The sequence below is a fragment of the Enoplosus armatus genome, chromosome 15, assembly GCF_043641665.1.
Source record: "Enoplosus armatus isolate fEnoArm2 chromosome 15, fEnoArm2.hap1, whole genome shotgun sequence".
NCBI lineage: Eukaryota > Metazoa > Chordata > Actinopteri > Centrarchiformes > Enoplosidae > Enoplosus > Enoplosus armatus.
The window spans coordinates 8,966,972-8,989,288 of NC_092194.1; the positions used below are offsets into that span (position 1 = coordinate 8,966,972).

General features: G+C 41.5%; 1 protein-coding gene across 1 annotated transcript; it reads right to left on the reverse strand.

Annotated features, from left to right (window-relative positions):
- Positions 1-6,869: 6,869 nt before the first annotated feature.
- On the reverse strand, positions 6,870-21,798 carry LOC139297985 (zinc finger protein DPF3-like). The gene is made up of 10 exons (XM_070920803.1): positions 21,767-21,798; positions 14,921-15,081; positions 13,988-14,095; positions 11,484-11,611; positions 10,481-10,576; positions 10,157-10,217; positions 9,290-9,331; positions 8,537-8,677; positions 7,189-7,302; positions 6,870-7,077 (listed from the first exon to the last, which is right to left on the reverse strand). Exons 1-10 carry the CDS (start codon positions 21,796-21,798, stop codon positions 6,917-6,919), a joined length of 1,044 nt encoding a protein of 347 aa, XP_070776904.1. The 3' UTR covers positions 6,870-6,916.
- Positions 21,799-22,317: the final 519 nt, after the last annotated feature.

Sequence of the window (22,317 nt, forward strand, 5' to 3'; positions counted from 1 at the left end):
GAGGAGATTTTAGCGTCACAGCACCCCCATGAGGCCAATGACTGCTACAGTGAAAGACTACACTGCTGAATGAGTCAATCATCTATTATTTTCTATTAGAGACATTGCAATGCATTGTACAGGTCATATTAATAATTATCATTATTGTCATAAACCAATAACCTCTTGATTATAAGGTTGAGAGGGATGCTTAACTCGAGTTGATGTACCAAATGTTATTCTCAGCACAAACGACACAATGTACAGGGTGCATTCCTATGTAAATTGGCTAAATTTCATTATCCAAAAGCACACTTTATTATGACATGGGCACATTACTATGCATGTAACATATTCAGGGCATTTTGTGCTTTTAGTTTCTCAATCAGCAAGATAACTACTGGCACTCCAAAAGACTCAAGCACCTGCTATCTATTCATGGGTACCAAATAATAAAAACTCTGGACCTGTCTGTTCTGTGCCACTCTTTTGTTGGTGTTTGCTGTTCTGAATCATGAAACAAAAGATGTCCAATGTGTCTCCTCTGTCTGTTTAGGCTGAGAGCTGATGTCTTTATCAGGTGCTGATGCAAACTGGCGCTGCCTTTTTCAGGTGTATCACAATAAAAGGCTGCAGGTATATATGTGCAAATGTAAATCAGTCAGTCAGTTTTTATTCTAATCTACTATACACTGCCACAAACTCATAATATCTGTAATTGGTAGTATAGTAGTACTCATATGTGTGAGCTAAATGCTGAGCATGAGCATGCTAACATGTTCACAATGACCATGCTAACATGGTAATATTTAAGTACAGTAAGTATAATTTGTGGTACTTGTACTTTACTTGAGTATTTCCATGTTCTGCAACTTTATACTTCTACTCCACTACATTTCAGAGGCAAACAAGCTACCCAGCAGTAATCTACAGTAATTACAATTAGCCCCACGTTTACCAGCTGCAACATTATCGTGACATACACATTAATGCCTCAATAATTCTAATCCAATAATATAATATAAAGTAGTCTGAAGTGGGCCATTCTGCATGACAAGTACTTTTACTTTTGGTAAAACCACAGCATATTTCTAATCTGTCATATTGATAATTACTAGAAGATATGAGTACTTCTTCCACCACATGTAGCACTGTTTAGCAGGTATAATGTTTCACCATATTCACTGACTTAGTTTAGCATGTTCGAAATGTTAAGGGATCACAGAAGTCGTTAGAATTCATCTTGAAGGGGACTTGAATGTCTGTACAAAACTACAAGGCAATCCATCCAATAGTTGTTGAGACATTTCACACAAAACCTCAAGGTGGTGATAGAGACCTCTGAGCATCATGAATATCTACAGAATTTTATGGCAGTCCAATGGATGGTATAAATATAAATATTTCACATATCTATTGACCAATGTGGTGGACTGAATGGCCAAAAGATGTTAGTTTACATGTTTTGGGGAGTCTGGCCTGTGAAAACAGTTGGCTCTGGTATATGGAGGGCCACAAGTGTCACGGAAATATTAGCCTAATAAAGCATTTAATTCATTAATAACTAATTGTACAATAAAAATATCCATTAATACATTTGTTTACAAATTAATGTATTAATCTATAAATAGATATACTAAATTACAAAATAAATTATTATTAATTATTATTATTTTATATTTTAAAGGGCAATAAAAGAGGCATTATAAAATATAATTAACAAATGAAATATTAATCCATCAAGTACATCATTTAAAACTACTTAAATTAATTTATAAATAAATAGTGGAATTTAAAAATGTGTTTGAAAATGCAGTTTAAAAAGAGAAATAAATAAAAAAGGGCAACTTCCTTTCCCGGTGAACACTGTTGCAGTCCCTCCTGCCTGGCCTGCTGCTCATGGTCACTCCTTGTCCAGAGCCGCTCGTTGCTGCCAGAGTGTCACTGGGCTGGACGGAGCAGACAGGCCGGGTGTCCCCAGGGCGGGCTGCTTCCGGGCTGCCCCTCCACACACAGTTTGGAAGAATGATATATGCAAGGAGGGCTATTTGGTTTCAGCTGCGGCAGGGTGAACTTTGTTTTGAGAGCAGTCCAGAGAGAGAAAACTGACCAAGGGTTGGCAACTCAAGAAAAATTTATTGAATCAACTCGAGTAAAGTAAAAAAAAAATTAAAAAGACTGAACTAAAAAAAATAAGTTGAGTCAAACTTATTTGAGTCAAGTAAAAAAATTATTTGAGTCAAGTAAAAAATAAATGACATGTACGGGGAAAAAGGTTGAGACAACTAAAAAATTAAGTTTGAATCAAAATTAAATAAAATATTTAACTGAATCAACTCAGAAAAAAATATTTAATTTACTCAAAGTAATTAAATTAAATTTACTCAAACAATTTAATTGAAAAATGCTATTTCCATTACACTTGAAATCTTCTATAATGGCCTGAAAAATTACACAACATCATCAGGGTTATCTCAGTTTGGGCTTCATTTATAAGAGAAAGCCTTGCATTACAAACTGGCAGCATTGAATTGAAAAGCGGGCATTTACCAGGTAGTGAGGGTCTAATGAAAAGATACTTTTGAGTAGCATTGCGGGAAATGTGGAATCCAGATGGTTTTGTGGGAGATCTGACTCACACTGTGACTAAAATTCAGGATATCTCAACCTCTACTGTTTCAATTTTGATCATCTTCTTTTAAAATCTGCCTCTTGTGAGTGTCCTAACCTTAACAAATACTAAATTGCCATAATGCCCCATTAAATTCTGCAGAAACCTGCTGTCCCAGTAGATAGACCAATGAAATAGACTATATGGGGTGTATTAAAGAATACATAAATTGTAACAGATTTCCATAATTTGGATTAAAATCGCATCTAGCTTGCTAACGTATCTTATGATTTAATTCCTACTATTAGTGAATATACAGTGCTTTTTGAAGTTGTTGCTTTGACTTTTATAGGTTTCTCTATTCTAAGTACATGTGTCTAATCTAGTGTTGTAGTTTCTTGCTTTTGCTTTAATGCTATTTTACTGCCACTTTGTGATGATGTGATTTGCCACATTTAATAAGATCCATGTCAAACCTCGTCTCATAACACAAGCAAACAATTCTTTTAAGGTCCCTTCAATCATTTTTAAGACTCGAAACCTTTCTACTTTACACCTGCAGTTAACATTCCGAGCCTATGTACTGCTAATAGTAAATATCCCTCTCTGCAGGCAGACTCTATTGCTCATATATGACGTTGACCGACTTGTGATTTCTCAAGCAGCACCTACCGATCAATAAAAGCTCCCTGTGCTGGAGCCTCTTTTTGTTGGCGTGTTCCTATTTAGAGTCCAGAGCTACCACTGCTCTCACAAACTCAAGTGTTATTTTTTTTCCTCTTCGTCTGCTCAGAGCCTGAGGGTCACTCCAACCTATTGATCCAGTCTAGGATTCTTCTGCTTATCAGCTGCCTTTTCAAAAATGACCTGTGGTCGGTCTCAGAAAAACAGCACGAGCATTACCATTCCTTCTTTATTTTTTTCTTTATTTTTTCAGAACAATAAAAATAGTTTAACAAACAAAGACTTCTTCATTCTCTCCATTTCGACTTGTATTTACAGCTGAAGATGAAACAAACGCCCAGTCATGTCCATTTCATCTCCTCTTGGCTCCGTTCCCACCCCGATCCTCCGTCTCCACCCCCGGCAGGCTTGACAAGAGAGTACCAGGGCCTATTGCTGTGTCTTTGACGAGGTATACAGGCTATTCAATGATTGGTGACACATAATTCGAAGCAGACATCACTGACTTTTGCATTTAGGAGCTTCTCCTTTTGTTCAGAACCGCACCCACACTAGGCCTGTTCATATATGGTAGGTAACATTAAGCAGGTTATGATTGATGAAACATGCTTTCACTTACTGTCATGACTTAGGAAGATAAAAGACACAACGACCCATTTTTACTGTGGAAACACCACATAACTGACACAAGAGAAGAAGACAAGATAATTGAGAAGTCTCAGAACCATTCTTTGTCCAGACGAGACAAACTACTGTGTGGAGGGTCCCTGAGGGAAGTGAAGAAGTAGGGTTTGAATGCACAAGCACATACGCAAGTCATACCAGACACAAAGGATTAATGGTTAGCTTCAAAACGGAGCGGCTGTTATTACATTGCAGCGATACTGAATAATCACATGGAAGAACACAGACCTCTTACACAGTATTGTGCAACTTATGGACCTAAAAGGCTTTTTTTGATACAGAACTTCAAGCACCTTCTAAATGTCATAAAGCAATTAGGCCCTCTAAAGCACTCAACGGAAATGTCACAGATAACTTGGATTTACAGTTTTCACTTCTCACTAAGTATGTGGATGTGAGCAGAGTTACGTCTCTCTCGCAACACTGTTTTCCAATGCATTTGAGATGATTCTCACTGTTGTCACAATCAACTGAGACTGCAGATTTCAAACCCAATGTGGAGAGGTTTTGCATGGCGAGTGTGACACTAGGTAAGATCAGCAGAGACCAGACAAAGTTGAAGCTTGTTATTGCAATGTTTTCCTATAGCATGAGAATGCAGCAACCAAATCCCCCCTTGGAGTTGATTATAATGGGATTCTTGTGTGGCGTTATTGTCCCTCCGTGCCAACTGAATACAATCACATGAATCAGGGCTGAGTGGCTGAACAATCAACAGCAGAGGAAATGAAAGATGCCTGAGTAGTTGTGGCTATTGTGCACCTGATCAGGACAGAGGTATCAATACAGTCTGAACAAACCCAAGAAGTCATACTAAAGAAACTTTAAAGAGTTCAAAACATAGAAATATTATACAACGGAGAAAAGATGCAAAAAAATTAGCTAAATTACTGCAACGCATTCGAGTCAGAGAGGCCCAGGAAATAGAGCGAAAACAGACAGAGGGACAGAAGCAGAAAGATAAAACCTTTGCGTCCATGTCAGAGCATACAGTAGTCCAGAGGTCTGCATGTAATAGTGGTGGATTTGAGCACCATCTCTATGGCTGGGGGTCAGGGGGTCACTGGTCCAATCAGGTTGGAGGGTCATGGCTGTCAGAGCTGGTTTCCAGTGCAGAGCGGCAGGCTGGCACAGTGATGAGGATAATGACGTCTTAGTGTCACATCGGATCACACAGCAGACACAGTCACAGAGAAGGAGTGGGCAGGCTGGGCCGCAGGGGGCCCCAGATGCACCCGTTGGGCACAAACGGTCCAAAGGCCTGGCCTTTAGTGTTGCCATAGTTCAGTGGAGCTCCAGCACAGTGCAGAAAGGATGAAATGAAGCTGGATCTACTCACATTTCAAATGTTCAGAAGGGATCGATACATATCGTCCAGGGAGCAGTTGCCTCAATTAAGCCACATGGCCTGTAGAAGTGGTGAATGTCTATTCTTCCATTTCAGTCCGTTATTTTAGGCCCAAATCAGGAGGGACATGAAGGCTCATTAGTTTTTCAGAGTTAAATCCTCTTCTTCACTGGTCCCCCCCACTGCTGGGTCACATGCCAATGTGCTGAGTGCTCCTACAGTATATAACACAGACAACATGAGTTAGACTCGCACATGCTATGTTTGTACAAGAGTCTACAGCCATGCTAGCGGCTCTGTGAGGCTGTACTTACGCAGAGGTGCTTTGAGCTAAACGCTTAAGTCAGCATGCTAATATGATCACAATGACAATGCTAACATATCTAGCAAGTATGTTTACCATGTTCACCATCACCAGTTTAGCATCTTAGTATGCTAACAATAGCAAATTAGCACTAAAGACAAAGTACAGCTGAGGCTGATGGGAACATCATTAGTTTTGCAACTATTTGGTCATAAACCAAAGTATTGGACAAATTGAAAAGGTGACCTGTTGGTGGTGCTAGAGGAAAAGTCAGAGGATCAATAAGTCCTTAGGATTCATCCTCTGGAAACCATGAATGTCTTTACAAAATTGTATCTATCCTGTAGTTGTTGAAATAATTTAGTCTGGACCAAAGTGGTGGATTGACCAACAGACATTGCTAGCATGGCTAAAAACTACACTTATGTTAGATTCCTGTTGTTGTTGCTATGATTTGTGCATCTTAAAAAGAGAGATTGAGATTGAGTGATTTTCATTTGCAAAGCCAAATTACACTCCATCTGACTGTCCATAAAAATACAACAATGTATTTTGTCCTAATAGAAATTTACACTTGCATCAAAAGTATTTCATCAAACTAGTTTTGTAACCCAGTATAACTCATTAGCATCAACCATCTGCAGAATGTCTTGTTTCTAAACGAGAAAAAAAACCCTGTTGCTTACCTTTCATTTATTTAGTCCCCTTAATCTGTAAAGACTATATTTATAGGCTTCTTCATCCAAACATTTCCAGGTGCCTGTAGCAGTCCTTTCATTGGTTCCTTCATTTTCATACAAGTTTAATCCAGAGTTAGAGCAGAAGAGGAGACCTTCATAGTCACAGCGACTACTGATTCAAAAACATCCAGTAGCTCAAGTATGGGTCTGCAATGACATTCAACCATCTCCCAAACATTTATGCCTTTAAATGTTTCAATTGTCCTAATTTCTCCAGTGTTATTTGTTCATAATGTTTATGCTCCTTCTGCTCCAGTGAGGGGGAGAAAAAAAAACAAAAAAACACTCCAAAAACATCTTCTGTTTTGCATGGAGACCAAGTCACTTGTCAAGAAACACTGACATTGTTCATTGCCTTAAAAGTTAATATATATAGTAATATATAAAAAAGGTGTTCATAAATTATTCAACAATGTTCAGTAGATAAAATACCACTTGCATTTCTGTCCTGAAATTATCACTTTGTGCTTTCTGCAAACAAAAAACATTGAAAAAGAAGCAGCAGATTTTTGCCAGAGGTTAATCCATATTAAAAAAGTTGTCTCTTTAAATCTAAAAGGTTCTCTCTATCTGTGTCGGTTGGATATTCCGTTGCTGTTTGTGGCGGGCTCCTCCAGCTCGTCGTCCTCAAAGCCGTGGAAGGTGGATGTGTCGCTCTCCGAGGTGGTGCCGAACAGCTCCTCTGCTCCAGTAAAAGTCCCATCTTCCTTCTCTTCTTTGCAGTCAGCTGGCACACAGGACAGGAGGAGGAACGGAGTCAGTGCACAGTTATAAGTACCCATCCACACACTTTAAAAAAACAGTTTAGTATGTTGTACTTTGGTGTATATGAACTCACTTTTGCATCGGCAGGCTGAGTAGGGAGACCCCGATTTACCCGTTTTCTTGTTCGAGCCCTGGCATTTATTACAGTAGTTGTTGGGAATGCTGGTCCCACCTGGACCCTTTGGACCTACAAGGGGAAAAAAAAAATAAAGAAAAGGTCAGACCTTTTCAATACAATACTCTTGTATTGCCCCTATTGTACCTTAGTTTGCTCAATATAAACTCTGTCCTTTCTGCAAACTAAAGTTTTACATTTTTTTCATTTAACAAATAATCCCATCAGCCACACGAGATGTTGAAATAAAATGATGGGGGCACCTGGTGGCTGGCCAGGCTGGCTTTGTGGCTAAGACACGTACCATGTCATACCATGTCACTGTCTAGGTATTTTTCACAGTGATTTAAACTATGTGTTGTGGGAATTTTAGGAAAAACAGAAGACTGGCAACAAGGGAGTAGTTCTTCTGGTTTATTCACGTCTGCAGACGGACGGCCCCGACAGCAACTCAATTGCTCCTGCCCGGCTGACAGTACTGCATCTCAGATTGGTCTGCTTTTATACAGCATGTACAGCAAAGAATGTGAACACTAGTAAGACATACGTCACTCTCTTTGACAGTCATCACCTTGTAGGGAACAAGGCCACAATAAATGATAATTATGGACTGCTGAAAATACACCAGTGAGAACACGTAGAGAAGGCTATGGTCCTTTGCTAGGGTCAAAGGGCACCACAGCAAATACCTGTGACCTAAAATAAACTCTTCAGGGTGTAGAAGGGATGTGTTGTATTTTCCCACTACACTATGTTTAGAATCAATTTCACTTCCTTTATTTGAACCTTACTATTGAATTGAAGCATTATTTGTGAGATATAGAATTATGTATTTTATGTATTCTTTCTCTAATTTGAATGTTTTCTATTTTGACTGTCCTGTATTCTTCTGGTTTGTGCATGTGGACATGTTTTAGGTATCATTGCCTTCATTGGATTCCAGTCAGGTGACTGTTGTATTTTATACTGAAAGAGGCTGTTTGCTAAAATGTCAATCTTAGTTAAAATACCACATTGGAGTTACGAGTGTGCAGCTTTTGCATCCTCATCTCCACTGTGGCCTATCTATGAAAAGGCAAAACAAATAATAAAACTATGATTTAAAAAAAAAAAAAAAAAAACTGTAATCAAGGAACTTTAAATTCAGAGCCAACTTTTTGTATATGACATTTTTCAATACAGTCAGCACAGCATTGGAGCGGAGCAATCTAACGGGACAGACATACATATAGTATGTAATGGAAAGGGATGGATTATTTGAGGAAACCAAACATTATGATATATTAGAGGCGCTTTGACTTCTTACGTTTGTGTCTGTCAGTCTGTTGTGCAGAGGGGGATCTGGACGCCACCGAGCTTCTCTCCCCGGCTCTGTTCTCCTCTGCCAGGTGGGAATGGGTGTAGTGGTAGCTCAGTCCCGTACGGTTCCTGTAGCGCTTCGCACAGACTGCGACAGAGGGCTGACGTTCAGTCCCACTACTATGACTGGTTACATTTCAGTATCTAAAAATAGTGCTTGCGAAACACCATTTTTAAATGCAGGATTTTGTTCCTTGTCTGACCACTTGTGTTTAGAATAAAGGCCTCAATATGCTTTGATTGTAATGAGACCTTCACAAAGCAAAAAGTCAAACACCCACTCAGTGTCTGGTGAGCTGCGAATGCTTGGAAGTTATAAAGCAACATAATAAAAAATATCTACAGGCAGTTCTTGAATTAGCAGAAAAAACAAAGAGAATGACAATCTCATAAATCACAGAAAGATAAACAATAGACTTGTGACGTTCAATGGAGGTAACTATTCTACTTCTGACTCCAAAAGGGAAAAAAGTAAGTATTTTAGGATCTGATTACAATAGTCAGTCAAATAAAACACAAACACAGACAACATAATGACCATGTCTCTGTTTCACAGCACAGATGGCTCTTTTCAGCTTGAGAAAAGATAATACAGTGGCTAAATCAATAATCACAGCACTTGCAACATAACTACTCAAAACTCTATCAAAACAAATATCCTGAAAAGGTACTGTCAAAAAGAGTCAACAGATCAAGGTACCTGAGGTCGAGGATTTTGAGTTCTGCTTTTGTTTGTATCTGTCTGAAACAGAGACGACACAAAGCAAAGAGGAGGGAAAGAGAAAACAGCATGAGTATGTGTCTTCCAGGAAGAGTGGAGTAAAGAGTAAAATCCAATGCGCCCTACTTGCAGTTTCCACATGCAACTTGCATGTACAGGAATACTTGAGGCTACAGTGACACCAGTTCAGCTCGTTTCAACCTGTGGTTCCATCTCAAAAACACTGTGTTGGTGATTGAGTTACAGTGGGTTGACTTTCTGACAACAGAAGCCCCGATGCTATTTCTGGAATAACTTCTTGACCTGTGGATATTCTACACATGTGCAGTATAAAGCAAGTCAGACTATGGGCCTCATTTATTAACAGGTTATTGAGCAAAGATTTCCCAAAATGATTAAACACTGATCTTGTACTTTTCCCTTGTTTTTAGTATTTTGGACAAAAAACTTCCTGTTAGATCCAATTAAAGGACCTGAAGGACATTAATACAATGAAATGATTAATTAGGTCTAAGATAGTACTATGTAATATGACAGTAATATGGTGTTCTATGAATTGGGTAAACAAGTAGTCTTGCATATAATAATGGGCTGTTGCATATATTGTCCAACTCAATTGATCAGTGAAGGCAATCAAGAGGTGTGGTATAACACATTATGGATAAAAGTACAAAATATATATTGTGATAAATTTTTTTAGATCAGTACATATTACACTTTATTTATATTATAATAAAAAAGGCTCAATAAACGGCTGAGAAATCAGCAGATAATGCAGAAACCATGATGCAAACTCAGCACCAATTAAAAGGATATGACACCATTTCAGAATGAATCTCAACTTACTGTCACAGACGTATGGCTTGTCGTCGTCCACATCTGTCCTCCTGCGGCCTGAACCCCGACCCTGAGGAGAAACATGGAGATACTGTGACTATCTGGAATAAAATCTGTGGCCACGGCACATATAACATATAACATGCACACATAAGCTGCAGCATGTATAATACAGCCACTACCTATGCAAAACAAATCACACCGAGTTTAATGTGACCAAGCTAATGTTTATGTTTTAGAAAGAAAGTGGCTGATAATCCAATTTTTCTTAAACTTCTAGAAACTTGCAGTAAACTTGAGTACATGACAACCGGTGTCCATGTAGGCACTTACTCTTCCTTTGCCCCGATGTCTCCTCTTGGGAGTGTCCACCTCGTAGTCGTCATCATTGTTGAAAGCGTCTTCTGCTGCATCTGCCTCCAAAACCCTCTGAGACAGAAAGAGACAGAAAGAGAAAAGACCATTTCAATACTCAGCTCTGATTTAAGTACCAGCTTGCTGAAAAAGAACCCAACACCGAGCAGCAACAACAGAGAAGAAAGAAAAATCGTTTTTTCAGTTCTCAACACAATCTGGTTGACAGGTGTAGTGTATGTTCTGTTTCTGTATAAATGTCTATTTCATGTTGAAATGCTTACAGATCATACAGGTACTGTATGGACTGGAAACACTTTGTTTAGCACCAGGAGCATGAATTTATAAAAATGTGCTGTTTGTCTCGAGAGGAGGAATGAGCCATTATTCTCCAAGCCCTCTCTTCCTGTCTGTCCTTCCCTTCATGTGTCCACATGTATCTGGTGGAATGTGTGATTTTGAGATATGACTGCTTTTGACTTTCAACAACAGAGACCAGCAATGCTTTGCTCTAACAGCTGCTGAGTTTAAATTGAAGTTTTGTATTTTTCCTATTTTTAAAATCATATTCTGTGGGCATTACTTATTAATTCAATTTTCCACCATGGGCAAAGAAAAACTTAACTTAATAACAGGGGTGGTACAGCTTTTAAGAGTAAAATTTCAGCATTTTCAAAGTACCTAAACCAAAGATTTGTGAATTTGAAGTCGAAGCAGTCCACTTGTCCAAAATACTGCTCGGTGAGACAGCAGTCAGCTAACGAGCCCTGCAGGTCAGCTGGAAAAACTTGGCAAGTTGCCTTGACAACCAGTTGGGGCGCAACACTTCACTCTCAGTGCCAGGGCCCTCAATCATTTGAGTGATATCGCTGAACATTTACATTTTAAACGATTGGCTAACGCTCTTAACCAGACCAACACACACACACACACACACACACACACAGTGAGTGCTTCAGACAACCTTTCTGACTGAAATCACCTGGATCTCCAGCAGACTCTCCTCATCGTTCTTAGAGTTGTTCCTCTTGTCTAGACCCTCTCCTCGAAGCAGAGCCTCCAGCGTGGTGCTCTGGGTGGGCAAAGTGTCCTTGGACATGAGACCACCGTCTGCACAAAGACAAAAACAGGCAACGCATGATGAATCATCAAAATACCAGCTCAGTGTTTATATTTTAATGCCATGCAAACACATGTCTATTGTTCACTTTGGGGAAGAAAAAAAAAGAAAAAAAAAAAAAAAAAAATATATATATATATATATATATATATATATACACACACACAACTTTCTTTTTTATATAATAGTTGTATAATTGAGGCAATGGAACCTGTATATTGCTAATGATGAATGAACTGCAGTACGTTAGCATGTGCTGTTTTTTCCCCCGGCATCACCATCAAGAACTGTAATTGTGACGAGAACCATCAGTGCTACAATCTCTGACGTCTGTGAGCAGCTTTCTATCAGCACATTTCCATTACTCTCTTCTCTTCCACTCACACTAATAAAAGCATGTGGCAAATTGCTAGAGCATTTGTTTGTTATGGCGGCTGTCATCTTTTTTTTTTTTGCAATAGAATGTGTCATCACAACCATTTTCACAGCACTACATTACTGAAAGAACGTACATGTTTTCGTTCTGAAAGACAATACATTGTCTCTAATAAAGCTGCTCTATGCAGACATTAGGCTGACTTTGTCCACAGGAATCTCTGAGGTAAAATGTAGTTAAGTGGCTTATCACTCTAACCTGAACACATCATGCACATATCTCCTCCTACAGTGAGCTGAAGATCTAAACAAACAGTGTAGGAGGCAAGCAGGTTGAGCAGACAAAGCAGAACAAACAAAAGCTTTGGCAGTCAGTCGGATCTGCAAATCTTATTTACACAATCTCTTCCACACAGACAGCTTCATGGTCATCCCGTTGCTTTGTGGATGTTTGAAAAGAGGACACACTTCAAAGCCCCCTGACTCCAGTTTTCTTTGAGACCTTCATCTACCGCTGCGCCCACTAGAAAGACTTTTACAGAATATTGAACATGAAGTGCTGAAGCAACCGAAGACTGCATAGGTAAGAGGCAGATACAGGAGGTAGGCGTGAGAAGCAGATACAACACGCTCCTCTAAAATGGGCCCCTCCACCATGCAGCGGCAGCCCCTCACCATTGTGTCTGCACACGTTGACTTTCAACTCTCCGCGACGAGACAGACCCCCCCTCCTCCCCTCCCTCCCAACCCATGGGAGCTGGGGGGCTAAAAATAGCGCCGGCAGCAGCCTGCAGCACGGAGCTGATTCTGCATGCAGCCCCAGTCACTAGCACACCATCAGTTAGACAGCCTGCCGAGGCAGCGAGACAGACACTGGCTGTTGCCCTGTGCTGGCCACCTCTGGCCAGCTGCACAACGTGCTCTGTATAAGATACGCCAGGTTAAATCAGGGTATGTTTCCCCTCCGCTGGGCACTGGCAGACAGCACATACAATTCACTGTTGCTGGCGAAGGGAAGGGACAGCAGGGTGGTGGTGGCGGGGTCTTACTGAGCGCGAGCTCAGAGGAAAACAATAGGCTACAATGGGATGTGTTTGGGAAACAAAGGCTTGGTTCACATGCTATCACTCCATCTTGCTTTCTCGTTCCAGGCCCCCTCCCTCTTTCTTACTTTCTCAACTTCCAAAACATTTGTCCTTCCACCGTGCAATGCACAAATTCAATTTGAAATAAAGCATCAGGATCATGGAGATTTCAATCAAAACACAATGGATTTCTCACAGCCTTTTATAGAAACTACTAGAAAGTGAAAGACGTAACAATGTTCCCGTGTAAGATTCTCTCTTTTGTCATGTTCATTACTGACGGTAGCGTAACATCCCTGTGGGTATGCAAGCCTTGGGCACAGAATGGACCAGTTACTTGAGCTCAGGAAGACTGGCTACAAAAACACACACAGACTGCATGGCAGGCTATGGGGAGAGATGGAGAGATGAAAGAGCTGCCAGAGAGAAAGAGACAAAACCAATCAGCAAGGGAGGCAGTAAGGAGAAAATAAGATAGAGGGAGAATATAGAGGAGAGGGTAAATGTGTTGAGTGAGCTGTTTTCAAGTGGCAGCCAGAGAAGGTCAAACTCCATTCCATAACATTTATTAAATACTGTCTTCAGTGTCTCGCTGCTCCCAGCAGCGGTAAATCTAATTACATGTTCTACTTCTCACAAAATAAGTTTACCAGCCGGGGTGAACACCACCACATTTCATCCTCTGAAAAATGACTGGCAGCCTGTTCTGCTCAGTGCGCTGAGACAGAGTGATATGCTTTTAGCCAGATTATTCCAGATCATCACCAGTAATCACATGAGCTGAAGGAGGTGGTGGAGGTGGGTTGGAGACAGGGGGGGGCAGGGACGGCTGAGCAGGAGGAGAAACTGACAGGAGCAGAAAGCGACGGGCAGGTGGTTTGAGGAGAAGAGGCTGCAGGATCTTACCAAGCTGGAGACCGTAGATGCCCAGGCGGGGATCGGTGGCGTTGTGCAGCCGTCTCTTCTTTCTCCAGCAGCGGGCGGGGTATGTGTACATCTGCCCGGCTGCGATCCCTGTACAATAACACAACCATGCCAACAAGAGGATCTTTGAGTCAAATTGTTACACTGATTATATTTATTGAGATTTACATAACCCTTAAATTTAATTATTTTGGCATTACTGAGATTAACACATTGAGGCCGCTCAAAACATTAACGAGTAGCTCCGAAATGACTAGTTGATTGATAGAAAATCAAAACAGCAACAATTCTCATTATCAAGTAACTGTTTAAGTCATCAATAGAAAACAAGACAGTCATGCTAGCAGCTCTGTGAGGCTGTACTTAAAGCCACAGCAATTGTTTGAGCTAAATGCTAACACCAGCATGCTAACATGCTCATGGTGACAATGCTAAAATTTAGCACTACACGGATTTATTTTGCAGGTATTTTATTAAAAGTTAAGGGATCACTAAAATGTCTAAAATCTATTTTGAGGGGGACATGAATGTATTCGCCAAATTTCATGGCAAACCATCAATTAGTTGTACAGATCACATCTAGTCTGGACCGAAGTGGTGGACCAGCCGACCAACCAACTGACTGACCAACACTGACATCCCCAGAGCCAAATTTTAGCTGCTTTCCTTTTTTTTTTTTTAAATATAATTTTAAAACTGAATATCTCTTGGGTTTCAGTTTTTAAACACAATAAGCAGTTTGAAGATTTCTCCTTGAGCGGTGTTAAAATTGTGAGGGCATTTTATTTATTTTATTACTAAATGATTGATCGCTTAAACAAAAAAAGCAATCATCAATGTTTAAATCCCTAGTTGATAGCTTTAGATAATGTAGACGCAGACATAATTTTTACATGTGTGTGTGCGTTGGCCCACCGGGACTGCGCTGATGTCGTTCCATCCAGATGTAGCAGTTGTTCTGGGCCACGCCAGTTTGCGAGTCCAGGAATGGCAGGCGGACGCTGCGTTCAGCACACAGACGGGCATTGTAGCTGCGGCACTGCTCAATGGCATCCTTATAGAACTGGTCGCCCAACCTGCGGGGGGGGGGTAACATCAGCAGCATAGGTCAGTGACACTGGATGATGTGGTTGACACAGCGGAGTCACTGATGTGGCAGCTGGTTTGAAGGATAACCATAATAAAATCATATGTGCAGAATCTCTGATATGGAGATTTGCCTTTTTATCATGTATGAATGCCTTGATAATAGCCTGTTGCTTTGCTGGCTACAGATCATTAAATCAGAAAGCTGAAGCAGCTACAAGATTTGTATGCACATCCCTTAGAAACTCTCCTCAGCCCACATAAAGCTGTTAACGTTAGCTCAAACTTCTAAACAGCGCTGTTCACTGTAAGTATCGAACTGGCAGCTGAGCTCCTCTCTCCTCTTCCAGCTTGCCATCGGGAAGAATTTGTGGAAAGAAAATAAACAATGCAACGACTTTGTTGCTCCCACTCCTGAAGTTAAACATATTATTACCTCTGTGGGCTCTTTGTCTGATCTGATTCGAGATGGGCTGTGAGCTACGGTGGCGTTGATTGTCACAACAACATAGCATTTGGGGTCTGATATGAAGTCAGTCATCCGATCAGCAAGCAGCTAAGACTCACTTTAGTTCCACTTTTCTTAGCGCCACTGAGATTTTGGCAGTCCCTCAGGGTTTCAATGTTAATATTCAGAGTGAAATGGGGGAGGATATTTCACATTCAAGCCCTCAATCGCTGCCACACGCCTGGTATGGTAATTAGCCTACTTAATTAATCTCAGCAGAGTGCCTAGCACAAGGGCAGGTTCTAATTTGACTATATCAAAGATGGAGGTAAATGCTGCAACTCTGAAATCACAGCAAGGTACTTTGTACGCGATTTCCACAGTCTGCTGTTATATCACAGGTTCAACAGGGCAAATAATAGCTACTGATTCTTCTGGTATGAACATTTCCACATCCGCATAACGAAGTTCCTCCACGTGTTCTCAATTACAACATTAGGAAGACGGCCATTTTGAAGTGAAACTAATGAGCTGCGGGCTGCAAGTCGAGCCTGGAATCTTAAACTAGAGGTGGAGGAGGTGGGAGCCTGATTTGTCAGCGTCTTTCAGATCCTGCTCTCTCTCTCCCTCTCTCTGTCTCTACCCCTTGATGAGACGACGTCCAGCAAACGAACAGCAGCGTTAGGAATGCCGTCCCGCACAAAGCCCACTTGCTCTGCGGTTCAGACAAAGCCACAGTGTGTGAGAGAGACTTCTGGGAAAGAGAGGCTTCATGTCAGTGTGAGAAGAGTAAACAGTCACAGGTACAGAGCGAGTGCAGGGAGGCGGCGGGTGTGAGAAAGAGAAAGACGAGGGGAAGAGAAAAATCAAAGAGGCATGACGGTGAGAAAGAAGGTTAAAAGCTAACAAGCAGATCATCATTAGTAACTATGGAACTTTGCTTCCGTGTGTAGTGATCATAAAACTAGAGACCATCTTGAGATGGGATCACACAAGCCGTGACGCCCATCAACATGTTGACATTCTGATCCATGAGTACTCAGTAGTCATTACTACATTATTGCATGAGTACTCAGTAGTCATTACTACATTATTGCATGAGTACTCAGTAGTCATGGGTCGGACCACACCCACATACTAACATACTGGGATACAGTGATCCACGACTTAATGCAAATGTGGGCCAGAGGCTCCCTCCCCCTCCCTTACATCCGGAGCCATTTCTCAGACCACACCCATCTTCAAACTCGGCCTTCATTTTGATCTCAACTCCACACCTGTAAAGTTTCATGACTGCATCTTGCACGGTTGTGACGCTATCACATTGACAAAATCTGTCCACAGACATAAACACCTGTTACTCAAAACCACTTCTGTGGTAGTTCCCGCTACAGTCGGTGTACAGGACCACATTTTACTATGATGACACACACACACACACACACACACACACACACACACACACACACACACACACACACACACACACACACACACACACACACACACACACACAACTCACAAGGTGATAACAATAGTAATATTCATAACACTACTATCCTCTGCCTTGTAAAGATGTCTTACTGTTAATTAGTACATACAAAGCCAAGAAAACACCAACTTCTGGCATGTACCGGCACTTTCTCACCCTTTCAGATGCAGGAATTTTTACAAGAGGAATCACACAGGAATATACTCAAAACAGATTGGCCACAAAGCTGAACACACTAGTTCAGAGGTTTAACATCTTCACCAGTAGCTTGATCAAGGATTTCCACAAGGAAAACCATTTGGCTCATAAAAAATAATAACACACACCTGTGTAATAATATGTATAAATTGCATTTCTCAGATTTATACCATATGTGGGCCGAGTGTATCGTATCCAACAATAAATCCCCGCCAAACTAGCCCATTTGCTTCACTGCCATTCATTGATAAACATACAGCTCTAAGGGGACACAGTGTGACATATCAGTTTACTAAAAGCAGGCCAGCTGTAAATGTTCCCTGCAGTCATCTACGAGCGTGTGCTCGAAGGGTACGCACCGCGGAGAGCCAAGAAACTCCTGAGATTACTCCAGTTGAACAAGCCAAGAGAGGATGCTCATCTGTCTCAAGTGAAAGGTAGAGGGGAGTGAGAGAGAACAAATAAGTGGCGAAAGTCTTCTGGTGGGTGCCGGCTGTCTGTGCAACGACAAGCTCTCCATCAGGGTCCCGCCGCCCCGAGCAGCAGGTGCACTGGCTTAGGTGAGAGATCTTTCTGACACTTGTAATGAGTGACAAGACCCACACCACCAACGACACAGGAGGGAAGGGAGAGTCACACTGACACACACACACACACACACACTGACACACACTGACACACACAGACACACACAGACACACACACACACCACCCCTACGCCAGCACTCACTACGTTTCCCCTCTTGTCTGGTTTGAGGCACATGTTTCTGTTTTTCCACTGTCCTTTGAAACTGAAGACACTGAAGTGATTTAAGAATGATTCCAGTTTATTACAACATGGGTCTTATTTTTATAGTTTTGGCCACCATTCTTACCAATTATGATAACTTTGTACTCACCAAAGTAATTGCTGGGATTTGGGAATTGAGCAACATTACTAAAAGAAGTCAGATGGGGCAAAAAACACGATCTTACAGATTTTAAACCAAGAGAAAACAAAGGCAAACAGTGAAGTTATTACTCAAACCGTCTGTTGTAAACATCCGCCACAGTTTACAGACCAGCTTCCTGGTTCACTCTGACCTACCATACTTGCCATAAATGTGCGCACAAATAGTTTCCTGTGCAATGAGGCATTATTACCAACATTTCAAGTGTATTCACTTTCAGTTTTACATCCATATAAAGTGGTTTAGATCAGTGGTTCCCAACCTTTTTGGCTTGTGACCCCTTCAAACAAAACAATGTCTACTGGTGGCATGCGTATAATTTTCCACAAGAAGTAAAATTACCCAGCAATTTAAAAGAAAAAAAGCAAACATCTGATGGAAATCTGAAAACAAAATCTGTTGAACATGTATATCCGTCGAACAAAATGTATATTTTTCTGCTGCTCTCTTGTCTTAAATCATCTCAAATTTATCTTGCAACTCCTTGAGGGGTTGGGAAACACTGGTTTAGATAATCTGGCTAAACTGTGTACAAACCGTCTGATTGCTTGATTTCTAACATCATTGGACTTTTTATAGTGCTTTCCCCGTGTCTCTGGATCTCAGCAATTATTTTTGTGAATCCAGTTTCAACCAAAACTGAAACAAAGTAGTTGTAGTTTCCCTGAAAAACTACAAAAGTAAAACCCACGTTGTACTAAAACAGAATTATCTTTTAAAGTCTAAAAGTGGTAAAATTGTCAAACTGAACTAGAAACATAGCTTAAAACCGTGCTAGACATCCTCAATATCTTCCAGTTGAGTAGAGAAGGTGAGTGTGTGCATGAGGGCGAGGAACAAAAGCAAATCTTGTGGCCAGTGGGGCCTCCGCTATCAGCATGTTCCTGTCAACGGTTTGCCATGTCACATGGCTGCGTCCGTAATGTGAGCATGTGTCAACACTCATTTTCAATATCTGCCGACAAACTACAGTTTGCAGGAGAGCAGCTCACAGAGGCAAAGTGATCTGTAGTCACGACAAAACCCCGGCGTCTACTCCAAAATGGTCCAGCACTCAAGAGATCTGACTGACTGAAAAGTAAGTGAGTATAAAAAAATTTGATCTAAAACACACAACTTCAGTCTCTTCGGCTCTGTTCTGGAGGTTTCTCGAATTTGCAGGTGCACTGCTCCTTCACAGGAAGCTAGAGCCACCACAAAACAAGAGAGGAGGAGGAGGAGGAGGAGGAGGAGGAGGAGGAGGGCCTACACAGTGACTGCATCCTGGCAACAACCTCTGATTACACCAATCAGAACAACACAGTCTGGGTGAGGGCAGGAGTAAAACCAGACCATACACCTCCACACTGCAGTGCCAATAAACAGCAGGCCTGACTCACTCAAAGTCTACTCAACGCCGATGACAAGGTAGCTGACGAATGGGGGAAGGATCTCGCCGATGTAATGTCAGGAGAGCTGTGGCTGGAGGAAGTGTCCGACCCACAGAAAACTCCAGCTGTGGCTAAAATTTTAATGAGCAGCTTTATGAGCTTCTTTATTAATCAAATATTCCAGACTCCATTTTAATCAGCAGATTCTGGAGATTACTCTCCTCCCAAGCTCACAGGAGGGACAGACCTCATACAGACGTGCACAGGCTTGCACGCTGCTGCTGCTTCATCCGCCACATCTCTAGAACAAAGTCAAACCAGCATCTCATTTCCCTAAAGTGAATCATCTTATTACAAAAAAAGGTCAAACTGGTCCACGGGAGCGACATCCAATTAGTGTCAAGTGTGACTAATTATAATCTGACAAACGTGTGAAATGAAGTCAGAAACCCAAGACAGAGGCTAATTATAGCACATTGAAACACTTCATTAAGCACAGTTTATAGCAAGGAGACATTCCACATCTGAATGCTAAAACATCTCCGAGATGAAACGGCATCTTGACAGCAGACGCACACTCAGGCTTGTTGGGACACAAGAGAGGGAAATAGTCCAACAAAGGTAATAATGAAATGTACTTTCCAATAATAATCCCGGTGTTATGAAAAAAGATGTGTGATGGGAGAATGGGAGGAGCAACATTTACATTGAGCACTTTAACATCAAGTGCAGCTTCACTGAGCTGCTCAGGTGGCTGTGTATTGTATTGGGCAATTCCCCGTGGGACTCAGGGCACTGCATGAAAAGTGCAAGCACGCTCAGTCGACTACTGCATTAATACAGATTCAACAGAAATTTTGCAATTGGCTACCATCCAGAGCATCATGCAATGAGTGTGCAGGTCGGGGTTGACATGCTAAATGCCTCTGACACTTCTGTAATCAGTCAAATTAAATTATTAGGAGGTAACGAGTCTCCAAACTGGACTCATGCAAAGCAGAACATGTCAATGTTCCATGGGGAAAATACAGTTTGAAGTGGACATTCAGTTGTCAAAAACATCATTGTGCACCCTTTCCTGGGTGTAGCAACAACGTCACAATAACAATGACAACAGCGTGGGTGATGTGCGAGGTGTTGTGTGGTCCACCCCTTGTGCTCGCGGTCCACGGAGGTGCCAGGGTACCTCTATGGAGGAGCAGATGGTTCTCCTGCTTGTGCCCAACACTTCCTCTCTGTCGGAGCATCTCTCTGACAGATGGGCCCAGGATCCTGGACCAAGCTAATCTCCAGCACTCCTCCACTTAAAGGCACAGTGGAGCGCCTGCTCTACCTCCACAGTCCCAGAGAGCCATGATGGAGATAACACGTCAATACAGCCGGCTGGACGCTTCTGTCACGTCCAACTGAACGTGCGTGTCAAGAAATGCCAAATTATTACATAGTTTAAAAGATTAAATGTCAAGTAGCCTAGCAGGAGGCTAATTGTGTCTAACTTACAGTAATATGTTAACCAGTGGAATTGGTGAAACAATACAGAAGAACAAAGGAAAAAGGTGGAGCATTTCCTTTAAGTTGAGGGATAAAAATGACTATTGCACAGGCTATTTCAGCACAGCGTGACAGTATATTACCAACGGCGGACTAAAATTGCTGTCACTTTTGTCGATTTCGCCAGCAAGCATGCAAATACAAAATGCCTCCTCCCTTTGCTTTACCGGGTCCTGACCACGTCTGCGCTCGGAGGAGCCAAAGTTGACATGTCGACAATTCACACCAACTATAAACGACTTTCGGAATGTCAGATGATATTCCACTGCTGTGCCCAACCGAGCACGAAGAAAATCGGCTTTTAATTATTCGGAGCGGCGCAAAGGCACGTTGTCGACAGTTTTCTAATAAATTTATAGCCCAGGAAGGAAAGACGACACTCTCTTGCGTTGAATGCACAACCGTGTGGAGGAGAGGCTCCTCTAGTGCGGTCAAAATGTCAGGCAGCCTTACGCACATGTTTAACACTAAATGTTAAAAACCTTGTGGAATAAAAGAACTATACGAGGCTACTTTGCCATGCAAGAAGTACACAAAATGAATTTGGACAGCTTAACCTGTCATATGCACACGGCTGGGAATCACATGCACGAGCAGCCAGTTTTAACGTACAAGTTGGCAACAAAAGTAATTATTCACAATTTCCTAAATGTCTAAAATACTTACGCTTTTAGTGGATTCTGAATGACAGCCGCCATTTTGCTACAATGTAACGCAATATCGGCGTCTTGCAGTTCTGAGGGAAACCTACGGGAGTCGACCAATCAGAGCTCGGGGTGAATTCGTGGACCAATACATCTGCAGCATACGCGGGTGGGGCGTGGCTTTATGGGGGTAAACTGTCAAAATTATTTTAAAGGGTTTTCCCTTGTATTTATATTGTACACAACTGAATAACAGCACTTTTAAAGAGACCCTTACTGGAGCTTGGATACATATCAAGTGCAATTCCCTCCTGGCGCTCTGAAACCATGCAGTGCAAGTGGCACAGAATATCAACATGGAAGCTTGGGTTTAATTATTTATTAAAATAATTATAAATCATTCATCATCATCATCAATAAGCACCAAGCAAATAATTTCCCCTCACTTTAACTGAAGCTGCAGTGTTGGAGAGGAATGGAAGCAGGGCTCATAATACACAGGCATGCACACGATCTACTCCTCCCACATACAGTACAGTAAGTGGTTTGACACAGGGAGACTTAAACACACAA